This window comes from Acinonyx jubatus, chromosome A2, assembly GCF_027475565.1.
Source record: "Acinonyx jubatus isolate Ajub_Pintada_27869175 chromosome A2, VMU_Ajub_asm_v1.0, whole genome shotgun sequence".
In the NCBI taxonomy this organism is placed as follows: Eukaryota; Metazoa; Chordata; class Mammalia; order Carnivora; family Felidae; genus Acinonyx; species Acinonyx jubatus.
Window position 1 is genome coordinate 152,234,313 of NC_069383.1, and position 25,577 is coordinate 152,259,889.

At 63.0% G+C, this 25,577-nt stretch overlaps 3 protein-coding genes, 2 long non-coding RNA genes and 1 pseudogene across 18 annotated transcripts in view; 3 read left to right on the forward strand and 3 right to left on the reverse strand.

Moving 5' to 3' along the window:
* The window catches only part of ELL (elongation factor for RNA polymerase II), a 77,001-nt gene extending 74,249 nt beyond the window's left edge, over positions 1 to 2,752 (forward strand). Inside the window, exon 12 of the mRNA XM_027038399.2 lies at positions 458 to 2,752. Coding sequence (XP_026894200.1) covers positions 458 to 574 — 117 coding nt within the window. The 3' untranslated portion in view covers positions 575 to 2,752. The remainder of the gene's footprint in view (positions 1 to 457) is intronic.
* A 275-nt stretch (positions 2,753 to 3,027) lies between these two features.
* ISYNA1 (inositol-3-phosphate synthase 1) lies at positions 3,028 to 9,085 on the forward strand. 2 transcript variants are annotated; one of them, XM_027038396.2, is made up of 11 exons: positions 3,028 to 3,313; positions 6,081 to 6,209; positions 6,353 to 6,514; positions 6,793 to 6,925; positions 7,037 to 7,230; positions 7,424 to 7,573; positions 7,659 to 7,874; positions 7,985 to 8,149; positions 8,245 to 8,358; positions 8,440 to 8,657; positions 8,783 to 9,085. In XM_027038396.2, exons 1-11 carry the CDS (start codon positions 3,137 to 3,139, stop codon positions 8,982 to 8,984), a joined length of 1,860 nt encoding a protein of 619 aa, XP_026894197.1. In that variant the 5' UTR covers positions 3,028 to 3,136; the 3' UTR covers positions 8,985 to 9,085. The 2 variants fall into 2 exon arrangements, with proteins under 2 accessions (XP_026894197.1, XP_026894198.1); XM_027038397.2 differs by lacking the exon at positions 6,353 to 6,514 and having other exon boundaries at positions 3,029 to 3,313.
* On the reverse strand, positions 3,165 to 4,836 carry LOC113593528 (uncharacterized). Its single transcript, XR_003413720.2, has 2 exons — positions 4,508 to 4,836; positions 3,165 to 3,379 (listed from the first exon to the last, which is right to left on the reverse strand). It is a non-coding gene; the product is annotated as an uncharacterized LOC113593528 (long non-coding RNA).
* Positions 9,086 to 9,306: 221 nt separating the features above from the next.
* On the reverse strand, positions 9,307 to 24,359 carry SSBP4 (single stranded DNA binding protein 4). 12 transcript variants are annotated; one of them, XM_027038406.2, is made up of 18 exons: positions 23,988 to 24,342; positions 17,346 to 17,418; positions 16,926 to 16,987; positions 16,746 to 16,830; positions 13,112 to 13,201; positions 12,568 to 12,633; positions 12,281 to 12,340; positions 12,125 to 12,194; positions 11,891 to 11,958; positions 11,739 to 11,806; positions 11,384 to 11,429; positions 11,258 to 11,293; positions 11,077 to 11,131; positions 10,920 to 10,990; positions 10,746 to 10,824; positions 10,348 to 10,376; positions 10,079 to 10,186; positions 9,307 to 9,692 (listed from the first exon to the last, which is right to left on the reverse strand). In XM_027038406.2, exons 1-18 carry the CDS (start codon positions 24,044 to 24,046, stop codon positions 9,663 to 9,665), a joined length of 1,155 nt encoding a protein of 384 aa, XP_026894207.1. In that variant the 5' UTR covers positions 24,047 to 24,342; the 3' UTR covers positions 9,307 to 9,662. The 12 variants fall into 12 exon arrangements, with proteins under 12 accessions (XP_026894207.1, XP_053075589.1, XP_026894204.1 ...); XM_053219614.1 differs by having other exon boundaries at positions 11,739 to 11,958; positions 16,746 to 16,804; positions 23,988 to 24,359; XM_027038403.2 differs by having other exon boundaries at positions 11,739 to 11,958; positions 23,988 to 24,347.
* On the forward strand, positions 15,047 to 22,400 carry LOC113593527 (uncharacterized). Of its 2 annotated transcripts, XR_008297198.1 has the most exons (4): positions 15,047 to 15,291; positions 19,121 to 19,248; positions 21,452 to 21,656; positions 21,988 to 22,400. It is a non-coding gene; the product is annotated as an uncharacterized LOC113593527 (long non-coding RNA). The 2 variants fall into 2 exon arrangements; XR_003413719.2 differs by lacking the exon at positions 15,047 to 15,291 and having other exon boundaries at positions 16,137 to 19,248; positions 21,988 to 22,399.
* On the reverse strand, positions 19,134 to 21,482 carry LOC106969083 (U6 snRNA-associated Sm-like protein LSm2; annotated as a pseudogene).
* Positions 24,360 to 25,577: the final 1,218 nt, after the last annotated feature.

Sequence of the window (25,577 nt, forward strand, 5' to 3'; positions counted from 1 at the left end):
CAGGCTCTTTCCGGCTCCCTCCAAGGTCAAGGGAGGAGCCGAAGCTTCCCGCCCCCAGCTGCTAGTCTGGCAGGAATGCCTCGTCAGGGCTCTGTCAGTTCTTGCTCCTCAAGGCCACGAGCTGTGGGTTCACCACGTGTGTGCCCCCGTGTGCCGGGGTGTTTCTCTGCCAGCCAGGTCCCAGCCCAGGAAGGAGACTTTGTGACAGTCTTGCCTCCGACCCTCATCCTGGCAGTGGCCGTGTTTCCCAGGATGGGGCTCGGGGGCGGGGGGACACCAGCCCAGGGCTCTGGCCCAAGGTAGAGCAAGGGTCCCTGTCACTGCTTGGTGGGCGCTGGCCTGCAAGTAGGGGCAGTGGGAGCCCGAGGCGACCAGCAGGCTGGCCTGCTTCACACAGGGCACGCTCTGGGGTGGCGGCTGCAGGATGTGGCTCAGCCCTGCTGCTGCTCTCTTGCAGACCAACACCAACTACAGCCAGGAGAAGCACCGCTGCGAGTACCTGCACAGCAAGCTGGCCCACATCAAGAGGCTCATCGCCGAGTACGACCAGCGACAGCTGCAGGCCTGGCCCTAGCCTGAGGCCACGGGGCTGGTGGTCCCGGCCGGCTCCCCACGCCGGGCCAACCCTCCTGGATGGTGGGGGAGCTGGGGGCGGGGGGGGGGGGGGGGGAGTTCCAGAGCGGAAAAAAAGAGATTTATTTAAACAAATAAACACGAGGAAGACACGTTCATCTGAGCCAGCAACGCCGGCTTTCGGGGGAGCCCCTGCAGACCTGGTGCCCACAGGTCGCAGATCCAGGTGCAGGGGCCGGCGTCTCATCCCACTCCCCCGGCCCCCCCCCCACCTCCTGAGGAGCCCCCACCTCTTCTCCAGCCCACAGCCCAAGGGGCTTGAGCTTCCCCCTCCCCGAAAGACTCCAAGGCCAGCCTGCCTGCCTTTTCTAGTTTTATACAAAGACAGCCACTTTTAGCTACTGCTTATGAGACTTCAGTCTATTTTTGTATGAGAGAGAAAGCATCTTTTCTAAACCTGTGCCTCCCCTCCTTGGACACCAGGGTCTAGATGCCGCCCTGTGTCCTTTCTGCAGTATTACAGATGCCATCTGAAAGTCTTGCTCCTGAGGGCTGAGGAGAGAACCAAGGAGGGGGCGGTGGGCAGGGGCGGGGGTGCAGCTGATGCCCACGTTTGGCTGTGCTCCCGCCCCGGGCCCTCCCCACAGCCCCGGGCCTCTCCCGGCCCAGGCCGGGACGGGGTCTCTGCTCTAAGGGGGGTAGAGGCCCGCCCAGGTCTATTTCGAGAACTCCAGCTGGCCCCAGAGCAGCTGCTGAGAGCCGGAGGGGCAGAGCGGCTCTCGGCCCACCAGGCCTGCCCTGCTATTTCAGGCCCTCAGCTGTAGGGGGTCACTGGGGGTTTTCTGTGCTACGAGCTCACACTGCAACAACAGTGTCGGATTTTCTTTTATTACGTTCTCCATTTCCCCCTTTGCTGCTGCTTTTCTTTTCGCGCTGAGACCGTGTGGTCTCCATGCTGTTGACCTCACTCCATCCCTCAGTCCACTTGTGGGTCTTGGGGTCATCTTAGCAGAGTCACCGCAGGGTTTACACTCAGGGAGGGGCTGGGGGAGGGGGGTTGATGGGGTCAGGGGACCCCCTGAGAGTGAGCTCAGAAAACGTGCCCCGTCCGCCCACTCTGGGCGGGGGGCGTGGGATCCATGGACACCATCATTGCTGCTTAGTAGCTGTGCCTAGTCTAGTGTCCCCCAGTGTTGGGGGACCACATGTATGTGTGTGTACGTGTGTGTGAGGGCCCCGCCGGGGTGCAGTGGGGACGGAGGCATGTGTTCACATTCAGGGCTGCATTCAGCGAAGCCACAACCAGGGAAGGCAGACGGAGAGGCTGCAACCTGGAGCCTGGGGTCATGCGCTGGGTGGGTGGGGGGTGCTGTCGCCAACAGTAGTGAGGCAGGGAGAGCAGAAATGCTCACGCAGAAAAACGTCTATTTTTCCAAGCCATGGGGACGTCTCCTAACGGTTTCCCAAAGAGTAGGCGCCCTCACGGAGGCACCGGCAGTGTGCCTGCCCCACCCAAGGCTCCTTTCTTGGGACCCCTGGGATGCCCCGAGCACCGAGGGAACTGACCCCTCATGTTTCAGTGGTTGTTTTGTTTTTTTTTCATTTGGGATGGAGTGGGATAAGGGTTGAGCAGACTCCAGGGACCCCCCCCGAGTTCTGCAGACAGCCGCGTTGTACGCGTAGACTGTCCTCAGCTGGACGCGCGGACCCGGGTGAAAAGGGATTATTTAAGGAGGCTGCAGCCCTCGGGGCTGACCCGGCCCTCTGCCCTGGGAACCGGTTCAAGGGACTCTCAGTTGAATTTCCTTTTTGTTGTTGGCTTTTTGTTGTTTTTTGTTGTTGTTGTTTTTCTCCTTTTAAGGAATTATGAAGCTAAGAAAAAGTTTTGTGCTTTGGGGGTTGATGGACAAAAGTTCTGGCTGATTAAATATGGTCTAACTTATTGATACTGTGTTTTGCACCCCCTTTTTAATATTGTACTGTGGAGAAAAACTATTTTGAGCCATGGAGTTGGTGTTTACAAGAACTTTTCACTTTTGCCAAAATGTTACGATTGAAAGGCATCCGCGTCTTCAGTTTCCTAATATTTTCTTAAAAGATCTAGTGTCCTTTTTGTACACTAAACAGGTGAATGCTGATTTTTTTTCAACCTACAATAAATTTCACTGAACCGAACCTAGCAGCCCGGAGTGCCTGGGTGCGTTTGTGTCTGTCACAGCCAGGGGCCTCCTGGGCCCCTGTGGGGGAGGGCTGGGGTCAGGACTAGACTTGGCCGGCCCCGGAGTAGCCATGGTGATGAGCACACGTGGGGGTGAGGCCGGCAGGTGGAGGCTGACCCGGCGAGGTGATGGGCCCTGCAGGTGCCAAGGCATGAGGCCAGACCACTTGGTCACAGGCAGGAGAGGAATGGACACTAGGGATGTGGGGGCAGCGGGGAGCCAGGGTGGGTGTATGAGCAGGGCCGTGTCCCCGGGTGTGGACAGGGTAGGCCAGGCCCAGCAGAGGCCTCCCGAAGTGCCAGAGTCCCCAGGAGCAGGGAACGTGTGGGGCCAGGGGAGCACCCATGTTTGGGGAAATGATGAAAACGGCGGTGACGGCACTATTTTATTGTTTCTCCCAACTAGGCCGGCTCGCTGGGGCCGCCCCTGTGCCCATGATGGGGATGGGGACGCTGAGGCCCAGTGGAATCCCACAGGCCCAGGATGCCAGCAGGGATGGCTGTCCTTGTCCCATGTTCCAGGTGAGGAGCTGAAGGCAAGGCAGGGTCAGGGTCCTGTTGAAGGACGTGGTGCGGGTGGGTGTTTATCTTAGGAAGGAAAAATAGATAAAGAGTAAGACTGGGATTAAAGGGGTCCAGGGGTCAGGGGCTGTGGGCCTTAGCCTCTGGGACAGCCCTGCTGGCCAGCAGCCTTGGTCCGAGTTCTAAGGTGGCCTGGGAATCCAAGGGGCGCAGGAGACAAGGTCAAGCAGGCCCTGTGGGGCAGAGTGTACCCTGCTCCCCGGGCGGCCTGCCTGTACCGTTCTTCTCGGGGATAACATCTCTCTCCCCCACGGTCCGGAGTCCAGGGCCAGCGTCTGCCTCCTTCAACCCCGTCACGCCTCAGCTTCGCCTTGCCCACCCGACTCCCTAGGCCCTCCACCAGACTCCCCTGCAGCCCCCGTGCCTCCCAGGGTGGCCGTCACCCCCGGCACCTCAGCGGCAGGCAGTCCCGTGACCATCCTTCCCGCGCCAAGGACGTCACAAGTCCAGCCCCCCAGCCCCAGAAGGGTCTTCCCAAGCTCACAATCTGTACCATGGCCGAGGGGCTAGGGGCCGCCCACCATTCCGGCCACTTGTTGGACATCCCCAGGTGTCATCTTGCCGGCACTCCGATCCCACAGTCCCTCCTGTGCGCCAGGCTCCACCTGGGCACTGGCACTCGGTGGCTGAGACAGCCCTGCCCCTGCCCTCGAGAGCCCCACCGGGGTCCCCAGGTGGTCCCTGCGATCACTGTACGGTGCCCACTTGTCTGCCAGGATTAGAAGCAGCCCGAGGCCACGTCCCTCCCAGCCCCCCACCCAGCCACCCCACTGCCCTTCCGGGGAGCCTGTCTGGGTCAGCTCTGCCCCCACCATCTTCCTGGCCCCTCCTGCAGGCCGCCCAGTGAATGCTAGGGCTCCCCAGGCCTGGGGCTGGGGACCACTCTGGTCTCTGCACACATTCCCAGGTCACTTGTCACGTGGAGGCACAAGCTCCCTCCAGTCTTCTGGCACCTACTGGATTTCAATTCTTGGAGCTGGCATCAGACCCCACAGGTGAAGGGCTCAGTCCCACACAAGACCGCCCCGACTTAAGACACCTGCCACAAGTCTCGGGCCACCCAAACTTCTGACCCACTGGCTATACATCAGGGGTTCCCTCGGCTCCCCCCCTTGGTTTGCCAGAATGGCTCACAGTGCTCAGGAAAACACTCCCAACAGCCGGAGGAGGTAGATGGTGAAGGCAGGGAGCGAAGAACGGCACTGGGCTTCCATGCCTTCTCCAGATGTGCCACCGCCCATCATGTGGGCAGCACCGTCATGTGCTTCCCGAGCCCTCCTTGTTGGGTTTTTGCAGAGGCTCCGTTACGTACATATGATGAAATCACCGGCCGTTGGTGACTGGACTCAATCTGCAGCCAGGAAGTGGGGACGAAACCCAAATATTATACAATACTCCCTCCCTCCAGCCTCGAGGGTCTGCCCTTGTCCCCAGACTGCTTCTCTTCCCTCCCACCTGGCCACCTTTCCATCTGCCCCCGAACCCACTCCCCCAGGTTTTTGCCTGGGCAGTCCTTCATATCTCCCCATAAGAGATGTCCTCTTGTCTCAAGAACCTTGCAGCAACCACCTCCTCCAGGCAGCCTGCCCTTGCCAGACCCTATCTGTGAGTTGCCTCTGGCTAGGTAGGGGTGCCCCAGTGTACTTCGGACGCCCCTACACTGGAGCCCCTTGAGGGTAAAGCCTGGAGCCAGAGTCTGGAAGCCCACAACCCCCAAGGCCAGGCCCTGACCATGTTTCCTGCGAACGTTCCCAACTATCCACCTTTTGGGTCAGCTCCAGTGGTGGAAACTTTCCAGCCGGAGGAGGCCGCTTGTTTTGGAAAGTTCCTGGGGGAGCCGCCCCCGCCCGCCCGCCGGGTTCCCACGCTCTCTTATCACTGGGTGCTAGGGGGGCGCCGTGCTGTGCCTGCCTAGCTCCTCCCCAGCTGACCTCGTTGGTCCTGCCCACCCCCTCCCTTCCGCTGCCCTCTCACCAAACACCGGCCCCCTCCAGCCTGGCCCTGCCAAGCCCTCCTGCCACAGGTAGGGAAATCGAGGCCTCGCAGCGCCCCCTACACGCACCATGTGAGCCCTGTCGGGAGTGTCTTCTGCTCAGGAAGGGGGGAGGCCGAGGCGGCCTAGGCTGAAGCAGTGTTTGGCTCGGGAGTCAAAAGTTCTGGCCTTAGTTTCCACTGCAGTATCTCGGACCCAGGTGCCCAGCCCCCCTGCCCTGCTCCAGCTCCACCTTTTGCTTTGTGGCTGGGCCTGGCGCGCTCTCGCAACCATTATTGTCCTCTTTTGCAAAATGAGGCAAAGTGGCCGAGCGCCTTAAGCGACTGTGGTGCGAAGTGAATCCACGCGCTCCGTGCTCGGGCCGGGGTCTGGAGCCCACGTGGATGTCCTGCCGCGCCAGGCAGGGCGGGATCCCAAGGGCGGTGATGGCTAAGGTCTCCGGGGCCTTGAACCCGAATCTTAGGCAGACGCGCCCCTCCTCCCTGCGCGCCCCTCCTCCCTGGCGCGGGTGGGGTGAGGGGCGGGGCGTGGGCGGGGCCGCGGCTCTTTTCTCTGGAGTTCGCGCGCCCCGAGCCCTCGCCGTCCGCCACTGTCCGAGTTGACTCCACGCCGGTGAGTGCGTCCCCGGGTTTGGTGCGGGCTCTCCGGGGACCGCAGTCGCCTCGGTCCGCCGGCTCCCGTGTCCCCGCTGACCTGCCCACCCTCCGCCCCTAGCTCTCCGCGATGGAGGCCACAGCCGAGTTCGTGGTCGAAAGCCCCGACGTGGTCTACGGCCCTGACGCCATCGAGGCTCAGTACGAGTACCGGACAACGTGCGTCAGCCGCGAGGGCGGTGTCCTCAAGGTAGGCAGGGGACCAGGAGTTGTGGGGTGGGAATGGGGGCACTAGGGAGCCAGGAGGGGACGGGAATGACCCGACGTCTGTGGGCCTGTCCCTGCAGTAAGAGGGGTGTGTGGCCCCAGACTCACTGCACCGCCCGTCCCCAGGTATACCCCACGTCCACGCGCTTCACCTTCCGGACCGTCCGGCAGGTGCCCCGGCTCGGGGTCATGCTCGTCGGCTGGGGTGGGAACAACGGCTCCACGCTCACCGCTGCCGTGCTGGCCAACCGGCTGCGCCTGTCCTGGCCCACGCGCACCGGCCGCAAGGTGGGGGGTCGGGTGGGGCTTGGCCTTGGCCGGAGTCGGTGCGGGAGGGAGAAGGGCCTCTAGGGGGCGGAGCTCTACGAAGGAGGGGGGGCCCTCAGGGGGAGGAGCCTAAGGTGCCGGCCGGCTCCCGTGGTGGGGGGAACCTCCAAACGGGGAGCCGCTTCTGCGGCTGAGGCGTCCAAAAGTAAGGCGGAGCTTGAGGATGCCGGGCGGGGCCCTGGCCGGCCAGCGGCCCACGCCACGCCCCACCTCACTCCGCCCCGCCTGCCGCCCCCCAGGAGGCCAACTACTACGGCTCGCTGACGCAGGCCGGCACCGTTAGCCTGGGCTTGGACGCCGAGGGCCAGGAGGTGTTCGTGCCCTTCAGCGCACTGCTGCCCATGGTGGCACCCGACGACCTCGTGTTCGACGGTGGGCGGGGCCCTAGGCAGGGGCGGGTGGGAGGCGGGGCCTGGAGGGGCCTAGGTTCCGGGCTGGGCTGAGCTTGGGGGTGTTAGCCTCCCACCCCGCACCCCGCCGCAGGCTGGGACATATCATCCGTGAACCTGGCTGAGGCCATGCGGCGCGCGCAAGTATTGGATTGGGGACTGCAGGAGCAACTGTGGCCACACATGGAGTCCCTCCGCCCCCGGCCCTCTGTCTACATCCCCGAGTTCATCGCCGCTAACCAGAGTGCGCGTGCGGACAACCTCATACTTGGCACTCGCGCCCAGCAGGTGCAGCCCCGCCCCAAGTCCTTTATCCCTTGCCACTTGTTGCTCCCGCCGTTTGCCCCCACGTTCTCTATCCGTCTTTTGTCTTCACGCTCCCATCCTGAGGGTCCACACCTCACTCTGCACTTGGGCAACTGAGTCGCCCAGACCTCTCCAGATCGAGGGGCCTGTACGACCTCCTTCCCTCCCCGCCCAGTTGGAGCAGATCCGCAGGGACATCCGTGACTTCCGGTCCAGCGCTGGGCTAGACAAAGTCATCGTCCTGTGGACAGCGAACACGGAGCGCTTCTGCGAAGTGGTCCCAGGCCTCAATGACACTGCTGAGAACTTGCTGCGTACCATCCAGGTGGGGGTGCACACGGGGTTGGAGAGGGGTCAGGGCCAGAGCCCCAAAGAACCCCTCCGTGCTGACTGCCCGCCTACGTCCGCAGCTGGGCCTGGAGGTGTCGCCCTCCACTCTCTTCGCTGTGGCCAGCATCTTGGAGGGCTGTGCCTTCCTCAACGGGTCCCCGCAGAACACGCTGGTACCCGGGGCCCTCGAGCTTGCACGTCAGCGACGCGTCTTCGTGGGTGGAGACGACTTCAAGTCAGGACAGACCAAGGTCAAGTCCGTACTGGTGGACTTCCTTATTGGCTCCGGCCTCAAGGTGCGTGGGCCCCGGGGGTGCACGGCGCAGGAGGGGGTGCTTGGACCCTAAGCGCCGGGGTTGTGCGCTGTGGGGCCTGCAGCTGCCGCGGGGCCCCTTTTTCCCCGCAGACCATGTCCATCGTGAGCTACAACCACCTGGGCAACAACGACGGGCAGAACCTGTCGGCGCCGCCACAGTTCCGCTCCAAGGAGGTGTCCAAGAGCAGCGTGGTGGATGACATGGTGCAGAGCAACCCGGTGCTCTACGCACCCGGCGAGGAGCCCGACCACTGCGTGCGTGGGCCGTGGGCCGCTATGGGGGTGGGGTGGGGGTGGGGGCTCCCGGCCGAGGAGGGCGGGAACCCCTGTGACCTCGTGCTGCCCTCCAGGTGGTCATCAAGTACGTGCCGTACGTGGGCGACAGCAAGCGTGCGTTGGATGAGTACACGTCGGAGCTGATGCTGGGCGGCACCAACACGCTGGTGCTGCACAACACGTGCGAGGTGCGGGGCCCGCCGGGGCGGGAGGGGGGCTGCCCACCGGCCCCCCGTACCTTCTGACCCCCCCCCCCCCCGGCCCCACAGGACTCGCTTCTGGCCGCGCCCATCATGCTAGACCTGGTGCTGCTGACTGAACTGTGCCAGCGAGTGAGCTTCTGCACCGACGCCGACCCCGAGCCGCAGACCTTCCACTCGGTGCTGTCGCTGCTCAGCTTCCTCTTCAAGGCGCCGCTAGTGCCCCCGGGCAGCCCGGTGGTCAATGCGCTCTTCCGCCAGCGCAGCTGCATCGAGAATATCCTCAGGTGCGCCCTGGCCTTGGGGCTCCCCGTCCCAGGCCCAAGTGGCCACAGGGATTCTAGGGATCGGAGGCCGCGGGGTCCACCGGCTGCGGAGTCCGGCCCCCGCTAACCCCCAGCCTTTTCCCCAGGGCCTGTGTGGGGCTCCCGCCACAGAACCACATGCTTCTGGAGCACAAGATGGAGCGCCCGGGCCTCACGCGAGGGGGGCCCGTGGTCGCTGCCTGCCCTGTGCCTTGCAAGAAGGGACCAGCGCCAACTGCCCCCAACGGCTGTACGGGTGATGCCAACGGGCACTCGCAGGTTGACGCACCCCAGATGCCCACCACTTAAGGCCATGGTCATTCTTCTGCCCCCAAACCCCGGCCTCCATTGCCCCTCAGGACCCAACCTTTCCAAGACCCCTAAAGACAATAAAGCCAGTGCCACTACGGCCACAGCATCACCTGTGGGTTCTTGGCGCCTGCGACCTAATCCTAATCACCCCACCCCCCCCACTCTAGACCCCATTTCCCGTTTCTCACGTGGTAGACTCCAACCTACCCTTCAAAAACTGATGTCCCAAATCTTGAGACTTCCAGAACCCTGAAGCCTCTGCCTAACCCCATGATGGAGGATGTGGCTGCAAGCCAAAGTGAAGAAATCTGAGACCAGATACCAAAAACCAAAACCAAGTTACATTTATTGATGGGGCCCACCCCCTGCTGTCCAGGGGAAAAAGAGGTCCCCAGGGAGCCCCCTTGGACAAAATAGAAATGGCAGGAAGGTCCTATACATGAAAGAACGTCTCTGAGGTCCTTGCGTTTTTTGTTTTTTGTTTTGTTTTTTTATAAAATGAGAGTCCTTCGTGCGGGGCCTCCCAGCTGTCCAATCCTTGAACTGGAGTACAGTCGCCCGAGGTGTGACCTCAGACCCTCACCCAGCAGACTGCCCGAGCCCCTGGACCTTGGTCCCAGGCAGGGGCACTGGGCAGAAGCCGAGGCCGGCAGTGGGCAAGGGGCTACTGCCCCATCACACGCTCATGGTCATCCCCGGCGAGTACTGCGGAGAGACGAGGGGGTGGCGCGCGGAGGCGGGCTCAGCTCCGGCCTAGGCTGGGACCCGCCCCCCGCCCCCCCCCCGGGGAGAAGAGGGGACGGGGCGGGGCGGACGGGGGGGGGGGGGGGGGAGACAGGTGGCGAAGCGTGGGGAAGCCGCCCTGGGGTGCGGGTCCCAGGGTAGGGTTGGGACGGGGGCGGGCCGGTGAGATAAGGGCGGGAGTGAGGGAAGGGGGGAGAGGGGAGGGAAAGGATGACGCGGCCGCCCCCCCACCTGGCCCGCCGCGGTCACGGTCTTGCTCTGGCCCCCCGGCCGCCCCGCCGGGGCCTGCCCGCCAGGCCCCTCCGGCCCGACGCCGCCGCGGGGGGGGAGTCGACGCAGTCGCTTACGCTTTCGCTCGGGAACGGGTGCAGGAAGGTCCCGGCGGCCGCCATCTCGCCGTCGTCCCGCGGGGTGCCCGGGGCGTTGCTCAGGCCGGCCACGGCGCCGGGGGAGCTCTGGAGGCGGCCGCGGTCAGCGCGGTACTCCCCGCCCCGCGGGCCAGGCCCTGCCCACCGCTCGTCCCGACCTGGACTAGGCCTCACCGCCCTGGTCAAGCCCGCATCCCCGCGCCCCGGGAGCCCCAGGCCCCACCCCACGCAGGAGCGCGGCCCCTCACCTTCGGCAACCCGTCCATATCGCCCGAGCCTGTGGACCGACAGACGGCGGACCGCGGCTCAGACGCGCCTGCGCCAGGCCCGACTTCCCCGCCCCCGGGAGCCCAGGGTCAATCGACCCCCTCCTCGAACTTCCCCCGCCCCCAGGCGAGGCCTGCTGGGGATCTCGGACGGAGGGTCCGGGCAGGGGTCAGTGATGGCACTCATGGTTTAGTTACAGGAATCCTCCCCCCAACGCAACCCCTGCCACTGGGCCGCCTGCGGAAGCTCGGGGCACAACTGGGTCGCCAGAGGAGAAACGGGGTTGGAGGGGCGGGAGCATCCGCCAGGGGGCGCAAAAGGCTTGTGAAGCAGCCTGGTTGGGGAGTGGGGCGGGGGTGGTCTCCGGACGCCCACTCACCCAGGGATCCGTTCACGTGATGAGGCTCCATCGCACTCATGGCCGCCATGGGGCCCTCCGGACCAGGGCCAAGTGGGAACTGCGGGCAGCGGGGCAGCGTGGGACTAGGGCCACAAGACCCCCAGTGGGGCCACTACTTTCTGCAGCCCCCACCCTGGAGCCCCCTCCACTCACATTAGCCCTGCCGGCGCCCGGCCCAATGGGGTTCATGATAGTGTACATGTTCTCGCTGGAGTTGGTGGAGTCTGGGGGAGATATTGGTGCATGAGGGGAAGAAGTGTGACGACTTCTCCAGGAACACCCTCCCTGTACCCCACCCGGGCTGTACCACCTCCAGGGCTGGGCATGATGGGTGTTCCAGGGGGCCCGCCTCCTCCTGGGGGTCCCTGCACAAGGAGGGAGACAGAGAAGGTGAGAAAGACCCCCCCCCCCCCCACACACACATCTGCCACCCACAGCCCCTCCCCCCAGGCTTGAGCGGCACAGCCACGGCCCCGCTGGGCCCCACTCACCGTGTAGCTGCCGGGGGAGGAGGAGGAATAGGGGATCTGGGGAGAAGGGCAGCTATGAGCGGTCGGCCCGCTCTACCCCTCACAGACCACTAGCATCTTCCCCCGGCCCTCCGGGCCACCACTCACCGAGTTCCCGCTGGGGCTGGCCCATGGGCCTCGCACTCCAGGGCCCCTAGAAGAGACAGTGGTGGACCCTGGGGTGAGGCCGGGTGGTACACGGCCCCCCACTACGCACTGTCACCCCCCACCCTGCTGCCCCGTGTGCTCCCAAACAGGCCCTCAGCGCAGCAGACATTGGCTGGGTCAGCCTTCATCCCTCACTGGCCTTTGGGCCTCGGTTTCCCCATCTGACAGCAGAGTAAACGATATCCAGAGCATTAACAATGGCCAGTGCAGATTGAGCCTGCCCCGGCCCACCCAGCCCGTGAAGCTGGGTGATGGCCCACGTGGGCACACTCCAGGGGTTCTCCCAGGGCCTTACATGTTCATGGCGGGCAGGCCCGGGCCGGTGAGAGAGTTGGGTGGGGGCCGCATGCCACCTCCATAGCTCTGGGGAAGCAAAAGGGCTGTGAGTGGCCAAGGTGTGGGGGGAAGGCCCTGAGGCGTACCCCCTCTCCCGGACCCTGCCCTCACCTGGGGTCCAACGCCGGCCATGCCCCGTGGAGGTGTCACCCTCTGCATCGGGCCCATGCTCGGATGCCCTGAGGTGGGGACAGAAGGAGGGGGGCTCAGGCCGGTAACACTCCCCCGGGTGGACATGGGCTGGATGGGGGTGGTTCTGCACCGTGAGACAGCAGGGACGAGGCATTCCGAGCCGAGGTCCCGATGAGTGGAGGGGGAGGCAGCAGCTGGAGCTTCCCTACTCACCCTGAGCACGCGGGGAGGGTTCCATGGCGCCAGGGAGGAGGGGCTGGGAGCCGGGGAGGCCCACCGGAGGCTGCGGAGGGGGCGTGGCAGCAGTGAGCGAGGGCACCACCACCCTGGCCCAACTCCTGCCCCCCCTCCCCTCATCCCCTGTCTCACCTGACTCGGCATCCGCAGGGCGGGCCGGGGGCCCCCTGGGAACCGCGGTGACATGAAGGGCTGGAAGAGGTGGGCCGGGGATCAGCACCTCCCACCGCCCGTTCGCCCCCCCCCCAAGCTACCCCGTTCCTGCGGCGCCCCGGCCCCCAGCCTGGACAGCCCCCTCTTCCAGGACCAGTCAGCAGACCGCAGCCAGCCAGTGCCCCGCTCGGGAGTGCGGTGGGGCCGGGGGCTCGAGTTGCTGGGACGTGCGTGTGGTGAAGGGGCGGGGCGTCACAGGTCCTTACCTGAACGTGAGGCCCCATCATGGGGGCGTTGGGGTTGTGGGGGGGCTGCTGGGAGTCGGGGGGGCCCTAGGAGGACAGAACCAGGTGGGTTGGGAAGAGCGAGGTCCACCGAAGCTTCACTGCTTTCTGTGGCCTTGCTGGGCGTGGCCAGGGAGGGGGGAGGGGATGCCATGGAGGCGGGAGGGTGGGCCAGTCCTGCACTCCCCCTAAGGCAAGACGGGGTTTGGGGTGAGGGGCTCTACGGAAACAGTCAGGGGCAAGACCCACGGCTCAGAGAGCCATGCTCTAAGGCTCTTAGCAACCTGGCACGCACAGACCAACTGCACGGAGACCCCGCCTGGGACCCAGCTCAAGCGGCCCCTCCCCCGCTGGCTACACCAAAACCCAGATGCAAAAACCCACGCACTGACCACCCTCCCACCCAATTCCAGCCTGCCAGGGCCTCTCCCCACATGAGACCCCCAACCCCATCAGTGCCCGCACCTGTCACCCTGACATAACCACTCAAGAGTTGCAGAACAGGGGGCACCAGCCCTGGCTGTACCTGGAAGAAGCCGGGTGCCATGGGGCCCGCTGCCATTGCGTCGTTGGGGGCCATGCTCCCCATCACTGGACTAGGGGCCGCTACAGAGCTCTGCAGGGGTGGGGAATACCATGAAAACCAGGTCAGGTCACTTCCTGCTTGAGTGTCCTCTCCTTTCCAAAAGCAGCCCACTCCACTGCACAAGGAACCTGGACCATCTGACCTTCTACCCATGCAGGTGAGGATGCCCGGAGGGTCCTCTAGGTGACGAGCAGCTGCCCCTGTCCCCACCCATGATTAGCAACCCTGACTTGGCCTCCTCCTCAGATGCGCTATGTGGCCCTCAGGATGGGCTTTGCCTCTTTGCTGCACCCAAGACGCTGGAGGTGATCAGGGCCCTGCCAGGCTGAACCCACAGCCCAGGATTCCCAGTTCCTAAGGAGTCAGTCCCAAGCCCGAGGATCTGGGGGTCTGAAAATGCCAACAACCCAGGGCTCCAGTGGGCATGTGCCTCATCCATTGGCACAGGCTTGTTCCTTCCATCTGAATCTAACCTCAGACTAGTAGGGGCACAGTCCCTAACTCTAGGCCCATCCCAGTAGGCTGGTGAGGCAGATAAGCTAGACCCCCAGCTCTATCCAAGACACCTAAAAACCAACTGGCAGCTTCAAGATGAACCTCCCTTCCAGAAGGCTCCTCCCTGAAGCTGCTACACACACCAATCCCCCTCCTCCTCCAATAGGGAGGGAAATGAAGAGGAGGACTACTGGGGTGGGGTCTTCAGGCTCCTGACTTCAGATGGAGGAGAGGAGATGACAGGGTGCCAGAGAGGGGAGTTCCCATGTCAGCCAAGGGCGGAGAGGCTGGTGGCAGGCCAGAGCTGGCAGGGGGCAGGCTGACAGGCCACTTCCTCTGGTTGGTTCCAAGTCCCAGGCCTGTCTGCCTTTGGGGCCCACAGAGCAGGGAGGAGAAGGGGAAATGGAGGCCTAGTTTACAGGGCAGAGGGGACACATCAAAGGATAGGGAAGGAGGAGGACTCTGCAGGGACTGAGTAGAGAAGAGAGGAGTAGTTCTCTGGGGGCCCCTCGACTCTGGTCTGTCTGGATCATCTGCCCCCACTCCAGGCCTGACAGGACCCAAGAGGAAGGGTCTGGTCTTTGCGGGTCACTGCTGTCCCTGGGGCTAGCACAAGCCATCACACAAGGGATGCTCAGGAATTTGTAGAACTGCAGCCACTTGGGTTCAGAGGAGTTAAGCATTTTGCCCACGGTCACACAGCATTTCCTGCCCTACAGAAGTGGGGAGAGGGCCCCTTGGCTGGGTCAGGGCAGGGCCCCTGGAGACATACCCTTCCGCCTGGGGAATGCAAGCTGCCCCCCTTCCTGTCCCTTCTCAAAGGTCAGCCTCTGAAGGACTCCAGGCCCCAAACTGGGGAGGTATGGGTGGGAGCCTCCCCAGGCCTATGGTGACTGAAAGCACTCCCAGGGCCCATTGCAAACCTTTTGAAAGCCCAAGAGACCCTAGGAGTGAGGGGGGATAAAGCTTTCAGCCCCCCCTCCAAACTGCCACCCCCCCCCTTCCTCCACCTCATGCCCTCCCACAGATACAGCCTTACAGCTGAACAGCTATTCTCGAAGGCGCCTGCCTCAGTGGCTGAACAGGGGCACCTCTGAACCTTAGGTCTGTCCACCCCCGCCCCCCCCCCCACCTACCCCACAGGGAGGGTGGGAGAGCAGTCCCCCTCCTTTTGAGCCACAACAGGCGCCAGATCATTTCCTGGTCGGGAGGGCGGAGGTGGGGGCAGCTGCTTTCTGGGCTGCGGACCACGAGATGTGGGGGCAGGGAAAAGATGGGGCACCCCTCACCCCCTTGTAGCTTCCCAATTCTAGGCCCAGAAGGGTTAATATGGGGCGGTCCACTCTCCCTGGCGGGTGGCCCAGCTAGACACCCCCCCCCCCACGTCCATCATCCGCCCGGAGACGCCCTGGCCCAACCTGCGTTGCTATGACGACGGGTTGGGCGCGCTAGCGTTTCCTGGAGATGCCGAGGTCGGCAGCAGAGCCGGGAGGGGCGAACTGAGTCCCCACTCGGAGGCCCCCCCACACACACCGACCACGTAGAGGAGGCAAGCAGGGCGCTAGAGCAGCGGCCGGGCAGGATGTGCGCCCGCAGCAACAGAGAACCCGCCACCCCGGGGCCAGGTCGCTACCCACCGCGGGCGGGGTCCCCATCCCCCCACCCACGTCCGCTGTACCCGTGCCATCTCCCCCCACCCCCCACGCCACGCGCGCTCCGCTGCCATGGTAACCGGCGCGCTCCCGGGAAGCGCGTACCCCTCCGTGTGAAGAACCAAGCACTCCGCCCTCCTTGCCCTCCCTGGAGGCGCCCTGAGAGGCCGCTGGAGTCGCGAGCAGAGGCAAAGCCGGGGCGGAGAGGGAAGGGGCGCCCTCAAGGAGTCAGGCACGCACACAACTCCAGACACCCCTGGAGCCCCAGTGCTGGCAGGAGAGGGACAGGGGGGCAGCACACGAGCAGTGGGACCCAATAGGGACCAACAGTATGACCCCAGCTCCCAAGCACAGCGTAAGGCGCGTGAGGAGCGTCTTCAGGGACAAGACGAAGCCTTACCCCTCTGGGGCTGCACTCCCGCCCTACGAACGCCTGCACTGGGCAGGGGAGGGGATGCGTTATGCGGGGAGGCGGTGCACAACCTTGACCAATTGCAGAGCGAGATGGGGACCGCCACGCCCTGGGAGGCCCGAGGGGGCACAGCGGGGAGGATTGCTCAGGATGCGAGGACGGCTGTCGGAGTGTCGGCGTGTGGGCGCACAACGGGGAGGGGCTGGGAGGGGGGAACTCGCCTAGAGCTGCCCGCCCCTGGACACCAGTTGCGCTGCTGCTTCCCCCTTGAGTGGGCCCGGAGCCCCCAAGCCTTTCCTGGCCAGCCAGAGACCTCTCGGAGAAGCCGGGTGGCCAAGGCCCACACCCAAGGCCAAGAAGATAAAGGCAGGGGCTGCCATCTGCCCATGACAAAATGCCACCCTTTTCTCTTCAGACAGGCCTCTGACCCTCACTCAACCCAGAAGGAAACTGAGGCCAAAGAGGTGGAGTCAACAGCCTCAGCCACCAAGCAAAGTTAGGAAGTGTGCCCACTGCTGGGCCTGCTGCTGCTCAAGGGTGCACCTGCCAGTTAGCCAACCCCCACCCCCACTCCCGCCTGCACTCAGAAAGGCTGGGGCGGGAGGGGACATGCAGTAGTGGCCCCAACCCTGTCCCCCGCCACACATGTAGACACACACACACAAACTACACATACACAGCTAGGCAGATGGGGAGGCAGGAGCTCCTGGCTCCACGGGGGATTCAGATGATGGAGAAGAGAGGCGGGGCCCGCCTCAGGAAGGTATGGGGGGGCTGTGGGGGCCCTCAGGAGCTGAGCGCAGTGGAAGGACCTCCCCCATCTTGTGAGTATCCCTATACTGAGTAGAGGGAATAGGGACTCCCCAGAAGTGGCCAGATCCCAGATCAATCCCCACAGCCAGACCCACTTGGCCACCCAAGCCAGCCTCAGGCCACACAGGACCCCAAGGCCACAGGCCCAGAAACCTGCCCATGCCCACGAGCCCTGGTCCCAGTCCCCGGGGCAGGGACTCACGTAGTCCTGGAAGGCCTTGGCCTCATTTGAGTGCTCACACGCCTCTCTGCGGTCAGGTGCTGCACAGTACAAGTCCCAGAACACGCTGTGGGCGGCAGGGGGGGGGGGGGGACGATGGTTTCCCCACACGTCCCCACCCAGCCCCCCTCCGTGGCCCACCCTGGCCAGCCCCACACGCACCACCACCAGGAATGCAGGAACCCTGGGGGCTCCCCCAGCGTAATGTTCTTCTCCCATCGGATCTGCAGGGGGAAGGCAAGACAGTGAGAGGGCCCTGCCTGACCCCTTCCAACCTGGGGCAGCCCTAGCCCAGCCTGGTGCCTGGGGAATGCTGGGGCAGGGGACCAGCAGCCCAGAGCAAGGGAGCTGGGAGGGGGGCAACTACGTGAGGGGCAGATAAGTGGGCACAGATCGTCAGATGGCCAGGCAGATGCCTGGACACCAGTCCACAGGCCCTGATCCACCCCAGCCCTCAGTTCCCAGGGCCAGCAGAAGGGCACCCCAACCCATTTGTAAAGGAGATGGAGAGGACCCCAGGGTATGGGTGGTAAGGAAGGGCCCAGCTTAGGGGGGGATCTCTGCCTGGCCAGGCTGGCTTACCTCGGACAGAAAGGTCTGGGCTGACTTCTGGGCACCAACGTGCAACAGGTACTCGTATACATAGAGTGCCAACCTGCAGGCAGGCAGAGGGGAGGCTGGCTCAGGCCTGGGGCGAGCCCCACAGTCCCAAGGATCCCTGAAAGAGGCCCTCAGTGAGCCCCTCATGACGCCACTCCCGGCCTCACTCGCTGTCCCCTACTGGTTCCCCAATCACCCACATCTCCCCCACCCTGACAGGTGATGACTTCAGTTGCTCAGACCAGCCAACTCCTACATATCCATCAACACCCAGCCTGCAGGCCCTTCTTCTAGGCAACGCTCTCAGCAGTCCATAACCCCCCACTTGCAAACCAAACTCTGCTCTGTTAAACACCAAGTCCTGGCCCCATCCTGCCAACGCTGAGACCCCAGAACAGCCTTGGTCCCAGAGAGGTTTTCTGCCCAGGAGAAAGGGCTCCCGGATGTCACTCCAGACTATGCCCTGGGTAGGGTCTCCCAGCCAGTACCCTAGGCCATGTGGCCAGGGCCCAGCACCTAATTCCCTCCCAGCTTTGCCTGCTAGGGGCCCTCTTCCAGGTGTCCCTGGACCCCCGTTCTCTTTCTCAGGATCAGCGCCCATCCACCAGTGGTGGCCATGACCCATCTATACCAGCCCTCCAGGGAGTCTGGAGAAGTGAGGGTAGCGAGGGGCAGTGGGGCCAGCAGTGCCACTTGGCCGCCACAGCACCTTGTCAAAACACAGTGCCGGGTAACCTTAGACACACCAATCTGGCCACTGCCCACCCCAAGAACAGGCCACCTTCCATCTGGCAGTGTCCTCCACGGACCACATAGGAAGTCCGGACCTTCCACGCCACCTTCCAAGCCTCTCCATCCTCAGCCTCCACACCCCCTCATCAGTCCTCCACACCAGCAAGCAGAGAAACAACTTCCTGGCCCCTGGGGTCACCCATTTCCCAACCATCCACTCCAGGGTTACTGGCCCCTCCCAGTGCTCCCAGGGACCTTACTGCCCGTCCAGGTCCCATGTGGGCTGGGGGGTATAGGGTCCAGATCCAAGACTGGGGACTCCTCAAGGGCTGGCCTGAGCTGGAAGGCCTTCTAGTACGCCTCCCCACTCAGCTGGCCGCCCTTCCCTGGCTGAGGGCCCCATCCTAAAATAACCCTGCTTTGTCTCATGTTCCTGCTCTCTCCCCACCTTCCCAGCCAGGCTTCTTGATCCTCACATACCCGCCCCCCATCAGATCACTCCCCCTTCCTCAGACCTCACAGAGGCCGTTCTGGCCATTCTGTCCTGGCCCCCAGTCCCTGCCCCACCCCATGGGTTCTGTCCTTGGCCTGGATCCTCTTCCTTCATCCAGCGCCTCCCTGTGCAATGAACGCAACAGACACCTGTACCTCTGCAAGCTACCTGCTCGAGGGCAGACAGGGACGCAACAATACAAAGGAGAAGCTAAGTTATATGGTGGGCCGGAAGGTTGTGTGCGCTAGGGAAGGGCAAAAGGGGGACGTTAAGGGGTTGGGGTGGGCAGCTGTCCCAGGGTGAGGTGGGCCCCTGGCTCACACCACACCAAATGAGCTGTGACAGCCACCTACAGGGACAGGGCATAGAGGGGTAGAGTTCACGGTGCTCATGCAACTCCAAGCGTGGGTTTTCCTCAAGACTGGCTGCGGATTCCCCCACATCATCGCACTCCTCTCAGCCTTCCTGGCCCCATGGCCCCATGGCCAGGTTTACCTGTCCAATTCACTCCTGTGACTCTTCCTTTCTGGAGGCTTCCTGAGCCTTCAAGGGCCCTGCATCTGCCAGCCCTGTGTCCATTAGTGAAGGAACGAATGTGAAAAGCCAATGGCCTGAAGCAGAGCCAACCAGCGCAGGCCTACCAGCTACCCCACCTTCCAGGTAAGGAGAGGCTGAGAGAGGTCTGGTCAGTCCCTCACCCATTTCGGGGGTTGCTGCAAGGAGCAGGAAAGTCTGGGGTGAGACGTCCAGAGACAAGGAAGCAAAATGAGGTGGGGGAATCCAGGTAGATGGGGTAAGGGTAGGGGTAGTGGGGGGCTGCGGTCTTGCCCTGGGGGAATTCTAGCTCAGTAAGCCCCCTGAAGAAATACCCTTGGCTCCCACCACATCCACCAAGGGGTCTACACTGCCAGCCATTGGGTCCTCCTATACCTCCCTTTGCCCTTGACCGTTCAGCAGTGACATGTGACCCAGAATGCAGGTTCAGGAGCCCGCCTCTGCCTGCCCCCCACGCCCCTGTGATCTGGCTTGGGTGGTCTGGCCTTGACTCACAAAGGTACAAGGGCGCACACACGTGCACGAATAACATCCACCCAACCATAGCCCTGAGATCGCTGCACTTACTGAATTTAGGGGGAAAAGACTTAAGGAAAAAGCTCTCTCTCCTGATTCGGAGCCTTCTTCCTGCCTCCTCTAGCACACGCTTGGCCCAGGCCACTAGCATCTCTTACCTGGATTTCGACAGCCCCCCCCCCCCCGCCCCCTTCCAGGGGCTGCGCTCTCCCCAGCCCCTCGTGTCTACACACACACATCCCGTAACACTCCCCCTTCACTGCCCCAACACACATACACTGGCCATCCTCCACCTCAGGGCCTTTACCCAGAGTGTTCACCCACCTCCAACGCTTCCACCTAGAGACCGGTGTAGCTCAAATGTCACCCGTCACAGTCTTTCCTATCACACCTAACACCACCTGCCCCATCCGCCGCCCCCCCCCCCCCATCACCTTATTTATCCCCTTCTGACACATAGGTCTCTGCTCTCTGCCTGCAGCTCCTTCTGGAATGTAGCTTTGGAGGGGGCCGGGGGTGGAGGCAGGGACTTGCTCTCTTTCACTCACTACTGAACTTAAAACAGAGCCCAGCGCATCTTGGGCCCCCAGCTACCCCAAAGGAATGAATAAACCAACACCAGGACTCCCTGTGACTTCGGGGGGGGGGGGGGATTAACACAAGTATTTTGGTAAGCACCCATACAAGTTGGCTGAGTATTTCGATGTTAAGGATTTGGGTGGGGTTTTATCCCCAAAGCAGAGAAACCAGGCAGAGTTTTCAGTTTTGCAGATTTCTCTTACATGTTGGTACTTTAATTTTTACTACGATGGAGTCTGAGGGAAGAATTGTGAGCTGTTTTGTTTTGGGTGAGAAGTGTTTTTGTTGTTGTTGCTTGTGTGTGCATCGTAAGTTTATTGCCAATACAGAGATTCCTTCCATCCCCAAAACGAAACACATGGGCGCCCTGGAGAAATCTAGGAGATTCTTCCCACTCCAGGGAAGGAGTGAAAAGGACAGATGCTGGGGACAAGGCAGGCTTTGCAGTTCCTCAGCCTACTTATCCTCCCCTCAACAGAAGAGAGCTGCTCCCCACTATTATTTCCTCTCATCCACTCATCCCTTAAGTAATAATTAAAAAAAAAAAAAAAGGCTCCACTATTCAAAAAAAAAAAGACAAAAAACCCTCAAGTATGGGTGCCAGGGGTCCCGGCTGGGACTTGAGGTTAAAGGTCACCAGTAGAAGAGGGACAGCTAGGGGAGGAGGAACCAACCACTGTTTCTGCTGCAGGGCCTCCTTCCTTGCTGCGTCCTGTGGCCGCTGCGGCGGCCTCATCTGCCGGCAACCACACAGAGCGGACCACTGAGCCCCGGATGAAGCAGTCCTTCACTGATAACGTGTGAGGCTATTTCTCAGGGTCTGTGACACTGACGTCAGTTAGTCTGATGTTGAGGTACCGATCCACACGCTGGAGGGTTCCACAGATGCTCAGGTCATTCTTGAGTTCCACGACCACATCCTTGCCCACGAGGGACTTGAAAAAGTAGTGGAAGAGCAAGGTGGTCCAGCCACTGCCGGAGGGAAAGTGAGGGCCGGAACCTCCAGCCTGGGGCCTGACGGCGCGCATGTTGGCGGCGGGGGACGGGGGGTGTGAAAATTTTTGAAGCCTGGACATGGGCTATGTTGTTCAGGGCTCTTCAGAGACCCCAAGCAGGGCTTCTAGTTTGACAGTCACTGATCAAGCCCTGGGCTTGGTCATGGGGAAGGGCCTGGGCTCTGGATCCAAATCCTGGCATCCCCACCCCTAACCAGGTTGGCAAATGACCTGCAGAATGACTGCACTCAGGGGGGCGCTTCTGCGGTAAGAGGGCAGGTGGATGGAAGGGGCGAGTGACCTAGAGGATCTGGCGTGCCCAGACCCCAAGTATTCATAGGAAGAAATGCACACGGTGACCTAATAGGATGTTAGAGCCCCGCAGGCTACAATGCGGCACCACCACCGTAATCAAGAATTATGGTAGGTAAACGGATGCTCCCCGCATGGTGTCCTCCTCCCCCTTAAAGCCCCTGGACTTGCTGCTGGGGGCTGGGAGATGCCCTCTACCCAGGGGCTTGTATCACTTAACAAAGGGACTCTCCAAGCCACACACTTCCTCCCTCCCCACGGCTGCCTTCAAGGCCAGGCCTTCAGGCATCTCTTGCCAGGGTGGTGACCACCCTCCTCACCATCCACCTGGCACAGCCTCCACACTTGCCCCTCACAGCCCTTCTCCCACACGGTGGCCAGAGTGACGACCCCCACTCACAAATTCCACCTCTGTCTTCCTCCTCCTCCTGTTCCCTCCCAGACACTACCTCTTCTCAAGTCCTTCTTTGGAGGCTCCCCTGTGTCCAGCGGCTCTGCTTAGCCTCCAAGACTCAGTTCAGGGGCTCCTTTCTTAAGGACCTCTTACTCATCTGCTCTCCAAACAAGGATGCCCACAGCCATACTTGGAAGCCCAGCAAGAAACAGAGCAAACGCAAGGTGATTCCCGCACCTGCTGAGCTAAGGAACAAACTTCACCTGTGGTCATGTGCCCTGTCTCAAAACCCACCCCAGGAGAAAAAAAACACAAGGAACCCAGTGACACCAACCATGGGTGTCGTTTATGGAATGATTTAAACCAACCTAGCAGGGCTTCACAATGGCAGAGCCTCTGGAGCCACAGGAGGAGGGATACAAAGGGGACAAAGGGGCCTGCAGCTACCCCTGCTACCTCCGCACTCTTATTTAAAAAGCCCTAAATCCAATAACCAAATGCAAGTGCTAGTTAGTTCTGGATGGTAGGTGCCCTCCAGGCTGCCCTGTAGGTTGGGAGTGTTTATTATTGGACGCACCCAGCAGGTATTCAGTCCTTTCTGGGGCAGGCTGTCCCAGACCCAGTGTTGAGATGGGGAGCCAGAGGCGGGCCCAGGACAGGGACCTGAGAGGGAAGAAGGGCAGGAGGAGGCAGGAGGGTGAGCAGGGAGAAAAACATAGTGCCAGGGGCTGAGGACCTGAGCAGTGTAACCCCCCCCCCCCCCGACACACACACCCCATTTCACAGAGGAGGAAACCGAGGCCCAGACACAGGAAGTGGCTGGGCTGGTGGCTGCCTGCGTGGGGTGCTCCACCTGCAGCCTTTCACCAGTCCTTGTAGTCCTTGTGAGAATCCTACAAGGCCGGTCGTCCTTATTTCAGAAAGGAAGGCTCAGCAGCAACCAGCCGGCTTCCCGGGTGCGGTGCCGCCCTCCCCCCTTCTGAGAGCTCTCGCTCTCTCGTGCCCCAGACGCTGAGACCTCAGCAGATCGCTTCCTCCCCAGGGCCCCCGCAGCCCTACGGATGAAAGAGGGGGTGCGACCATCTGGTGTTTTCCAAACTTTCTTTAGCAGCAGAACCCGATCTCCAAACCAACGCTTACATGGGAGCCCCTACAAGAAACGGACGAACGCAGGGCAGCTCTGGGCACCAAGGGGCCTGGAGAATAGGCACGATGGCACCTTTAGCCTCCGCATGAGGGGTTTTAGCAGATCCCAGTGTCCCTCCCCCCCCCCCCACTGGGAGCCGTGTGGCCTCCCCAGGGGATCCACCCAGCTGCCCACGCGGGGCTGGGGCCAGCACCCCTCAGGCCCTCTCCTCTCTCAAGCTCTTCCTGAGGTGCAGGGGTTCCCCCCTCCCCGACTGAGGTCAGTCTCGTCGGCGGCCGCGGAAACTTCCCTGCAGAATGTGGGAGAAGAGCTCGGCTCGCGACCTCGCGCGCACGCAGGTCTCGACTGTTGGAGGTCTCGCGACCTTCGAGTCCGGCTCGGATCTGTCGCGCCCCTTCGAATCCTGCGCCCTCAAGTCTGGGGCCACGTCGCGACCCCTCGCGCCACTCGGGTCGCTCAAGCCCTCGGGTTTCACGCGCCCCCTCAAATCTCGCGAACCTCGGGTCTCCAGCACCCCTTCAGCCCTCCCGACCTCTGGGATCTCGCGCACCCCCTCCAGCCACACGACCCCTTGCGTCCCTCGCGCCGCCCGAGTCCCACGCGCCCGTCAAATCTCGCGAACCCCGCAGCTCCCCACGCCCCTTAGATCTAACGCACTCCCACGAATCTCGCAGCCCCGCGCGCCCCTCGGGTCTCGCGCGCCCCCCTCAAATCTCGCGCCCCTCGGGTCTCGCGCGCCCCCGCAAATCTCGCGACCCCTTCGAGCCGCGCTGGGGCCCCGCACGCCCTGCCCCCGCGCCCACGTGCCCCGCGCGGTGCCCGCCGGCATTGGGGCCCACGGAAGCCTGCGCGGCGGCCGAGTCCCGCCCCCGGCGCCCACGGCCCCGGCCCACCGACTCACTTCTCGCGGGCCTGGCTGTCGGAGGGCACGGCCGAGCCCTTGCCCCCCTTGGCGTACATGCTGCTCCGAGCCGCCGCCGCCGCCGCCGCCTCCGGGGCCCACACCTGTCAGGCGGCACCGCGGGCCGCGCTAGCGGTCGCCATAGCTACCCCGCGCCCTGGGCCTCACAGCCCCGAGCCCCGCGCGGGCACCGCGGGCATCGTCCGCGCGGGGGAGCTCCAGACGGCCAAGGCGGCGGTGGCGGCGGCGGCGGCAGCTCCAGCTTCAGCTCCAGCCACGGGTTTTATTTTCTTCCTCTCTTCCCTCAGCGCGGGCTGTTCCGGGAAGCGCGCGCCCCCTCCTCCCGCCGCGCGCGCCCCCGCCCGCCGCCTCCCTGCCGCCCGCGGGCGCCGCTCTTAAAGGGGCGATGGCGGGCGCGCGGATGGGTCCCGCTGTGGGGACCGTGGGCCGGACGCGCACGCGCAGTGCCCAACGCAGTGGGGTGGGGGGGGGGAGCGCGGGGACACACACGCAGGCACGGGTGGGGGCGGCCACCTGGGGACACACAGCAGGATACAGTTGATCACGGCTCCACACACGGTCTACAAACAGGACCAGCCACCCAAATTGTACACCCAGGAGCACAGCCACACACAGGACCCTACACACACAAATCCACAGAGCTACTGGAACGACGAGTGAGAGTTCCCTAAAGCGACAGGCCGTCACGCTGGGTGTCCTCCCCACAGATATGTCCCCCCACATCCTGAGAGGAACCCGCCACACGTACAGTTCACCCAGGGACACCCCATCCCACACACGGTGGTATACACAGTGGCCACCAGGACAGCAAAGCACACAGGCCACTGCTCACAGGGACGCACAGGCACACGTCGGCTCCGTTGTGCTACAGCTCCCAACGGGCCGTGGAAAAAACGCGGCTGCTTGTCGGAACTCCTACCCAGGGCTCCACACGTAGCCCTGGGGTCTCACAGTGCCACAGACGACAGCGTCACACGGCCCCGGGGCCTGTGGCCACTCACAGACACACGACGCAGACACATGCAACCCGAAGACCACCACACAGCGCCGCCCCGTAGCCACACCCCGTGTCAATAGCAGTTGCTGGGTGATTGTCGCCTGGGTCATTCCTGCGGCTGCTGCTCAGCCTGGGTATCGGCCGGCTGTAAACGGGGCGCATCCCACTTTTCATTGTCTGCTCTGCAGGAGTCAGGACTGCAGGCGGGGGGTGGGGGGGACCCCATTCCCCCTCCAGGGGCCCTTCTCCTCCCTCCAGAGGGTGTGAGAGGGGGGCAGACACCGAAGTAAGGACAAGGGTGCCTGCGAGGGGTGGAGGCCTGTGCGCGGGACCTGCTTGCGCCCCGGGGAGGGAGGCAGTCCGGTTGTGTCTCCAGGTCTGAATGTTTCTGTGAATGTCCGCCATAGGGGCTCCCTCCCGCCCCCCCCCCCCCCATGCACGACTGCGAGCGTGTGTGTCTGTGTCTGGGTGTGAACCCGCAGTTCCTGTGTGAGTGCACATGTGCACCATGCCTGGAGTTTGGTAGGTATCCAGGGAAAGGCTGCTGTCTGGTCAACTGGCCCTGGCTCTGC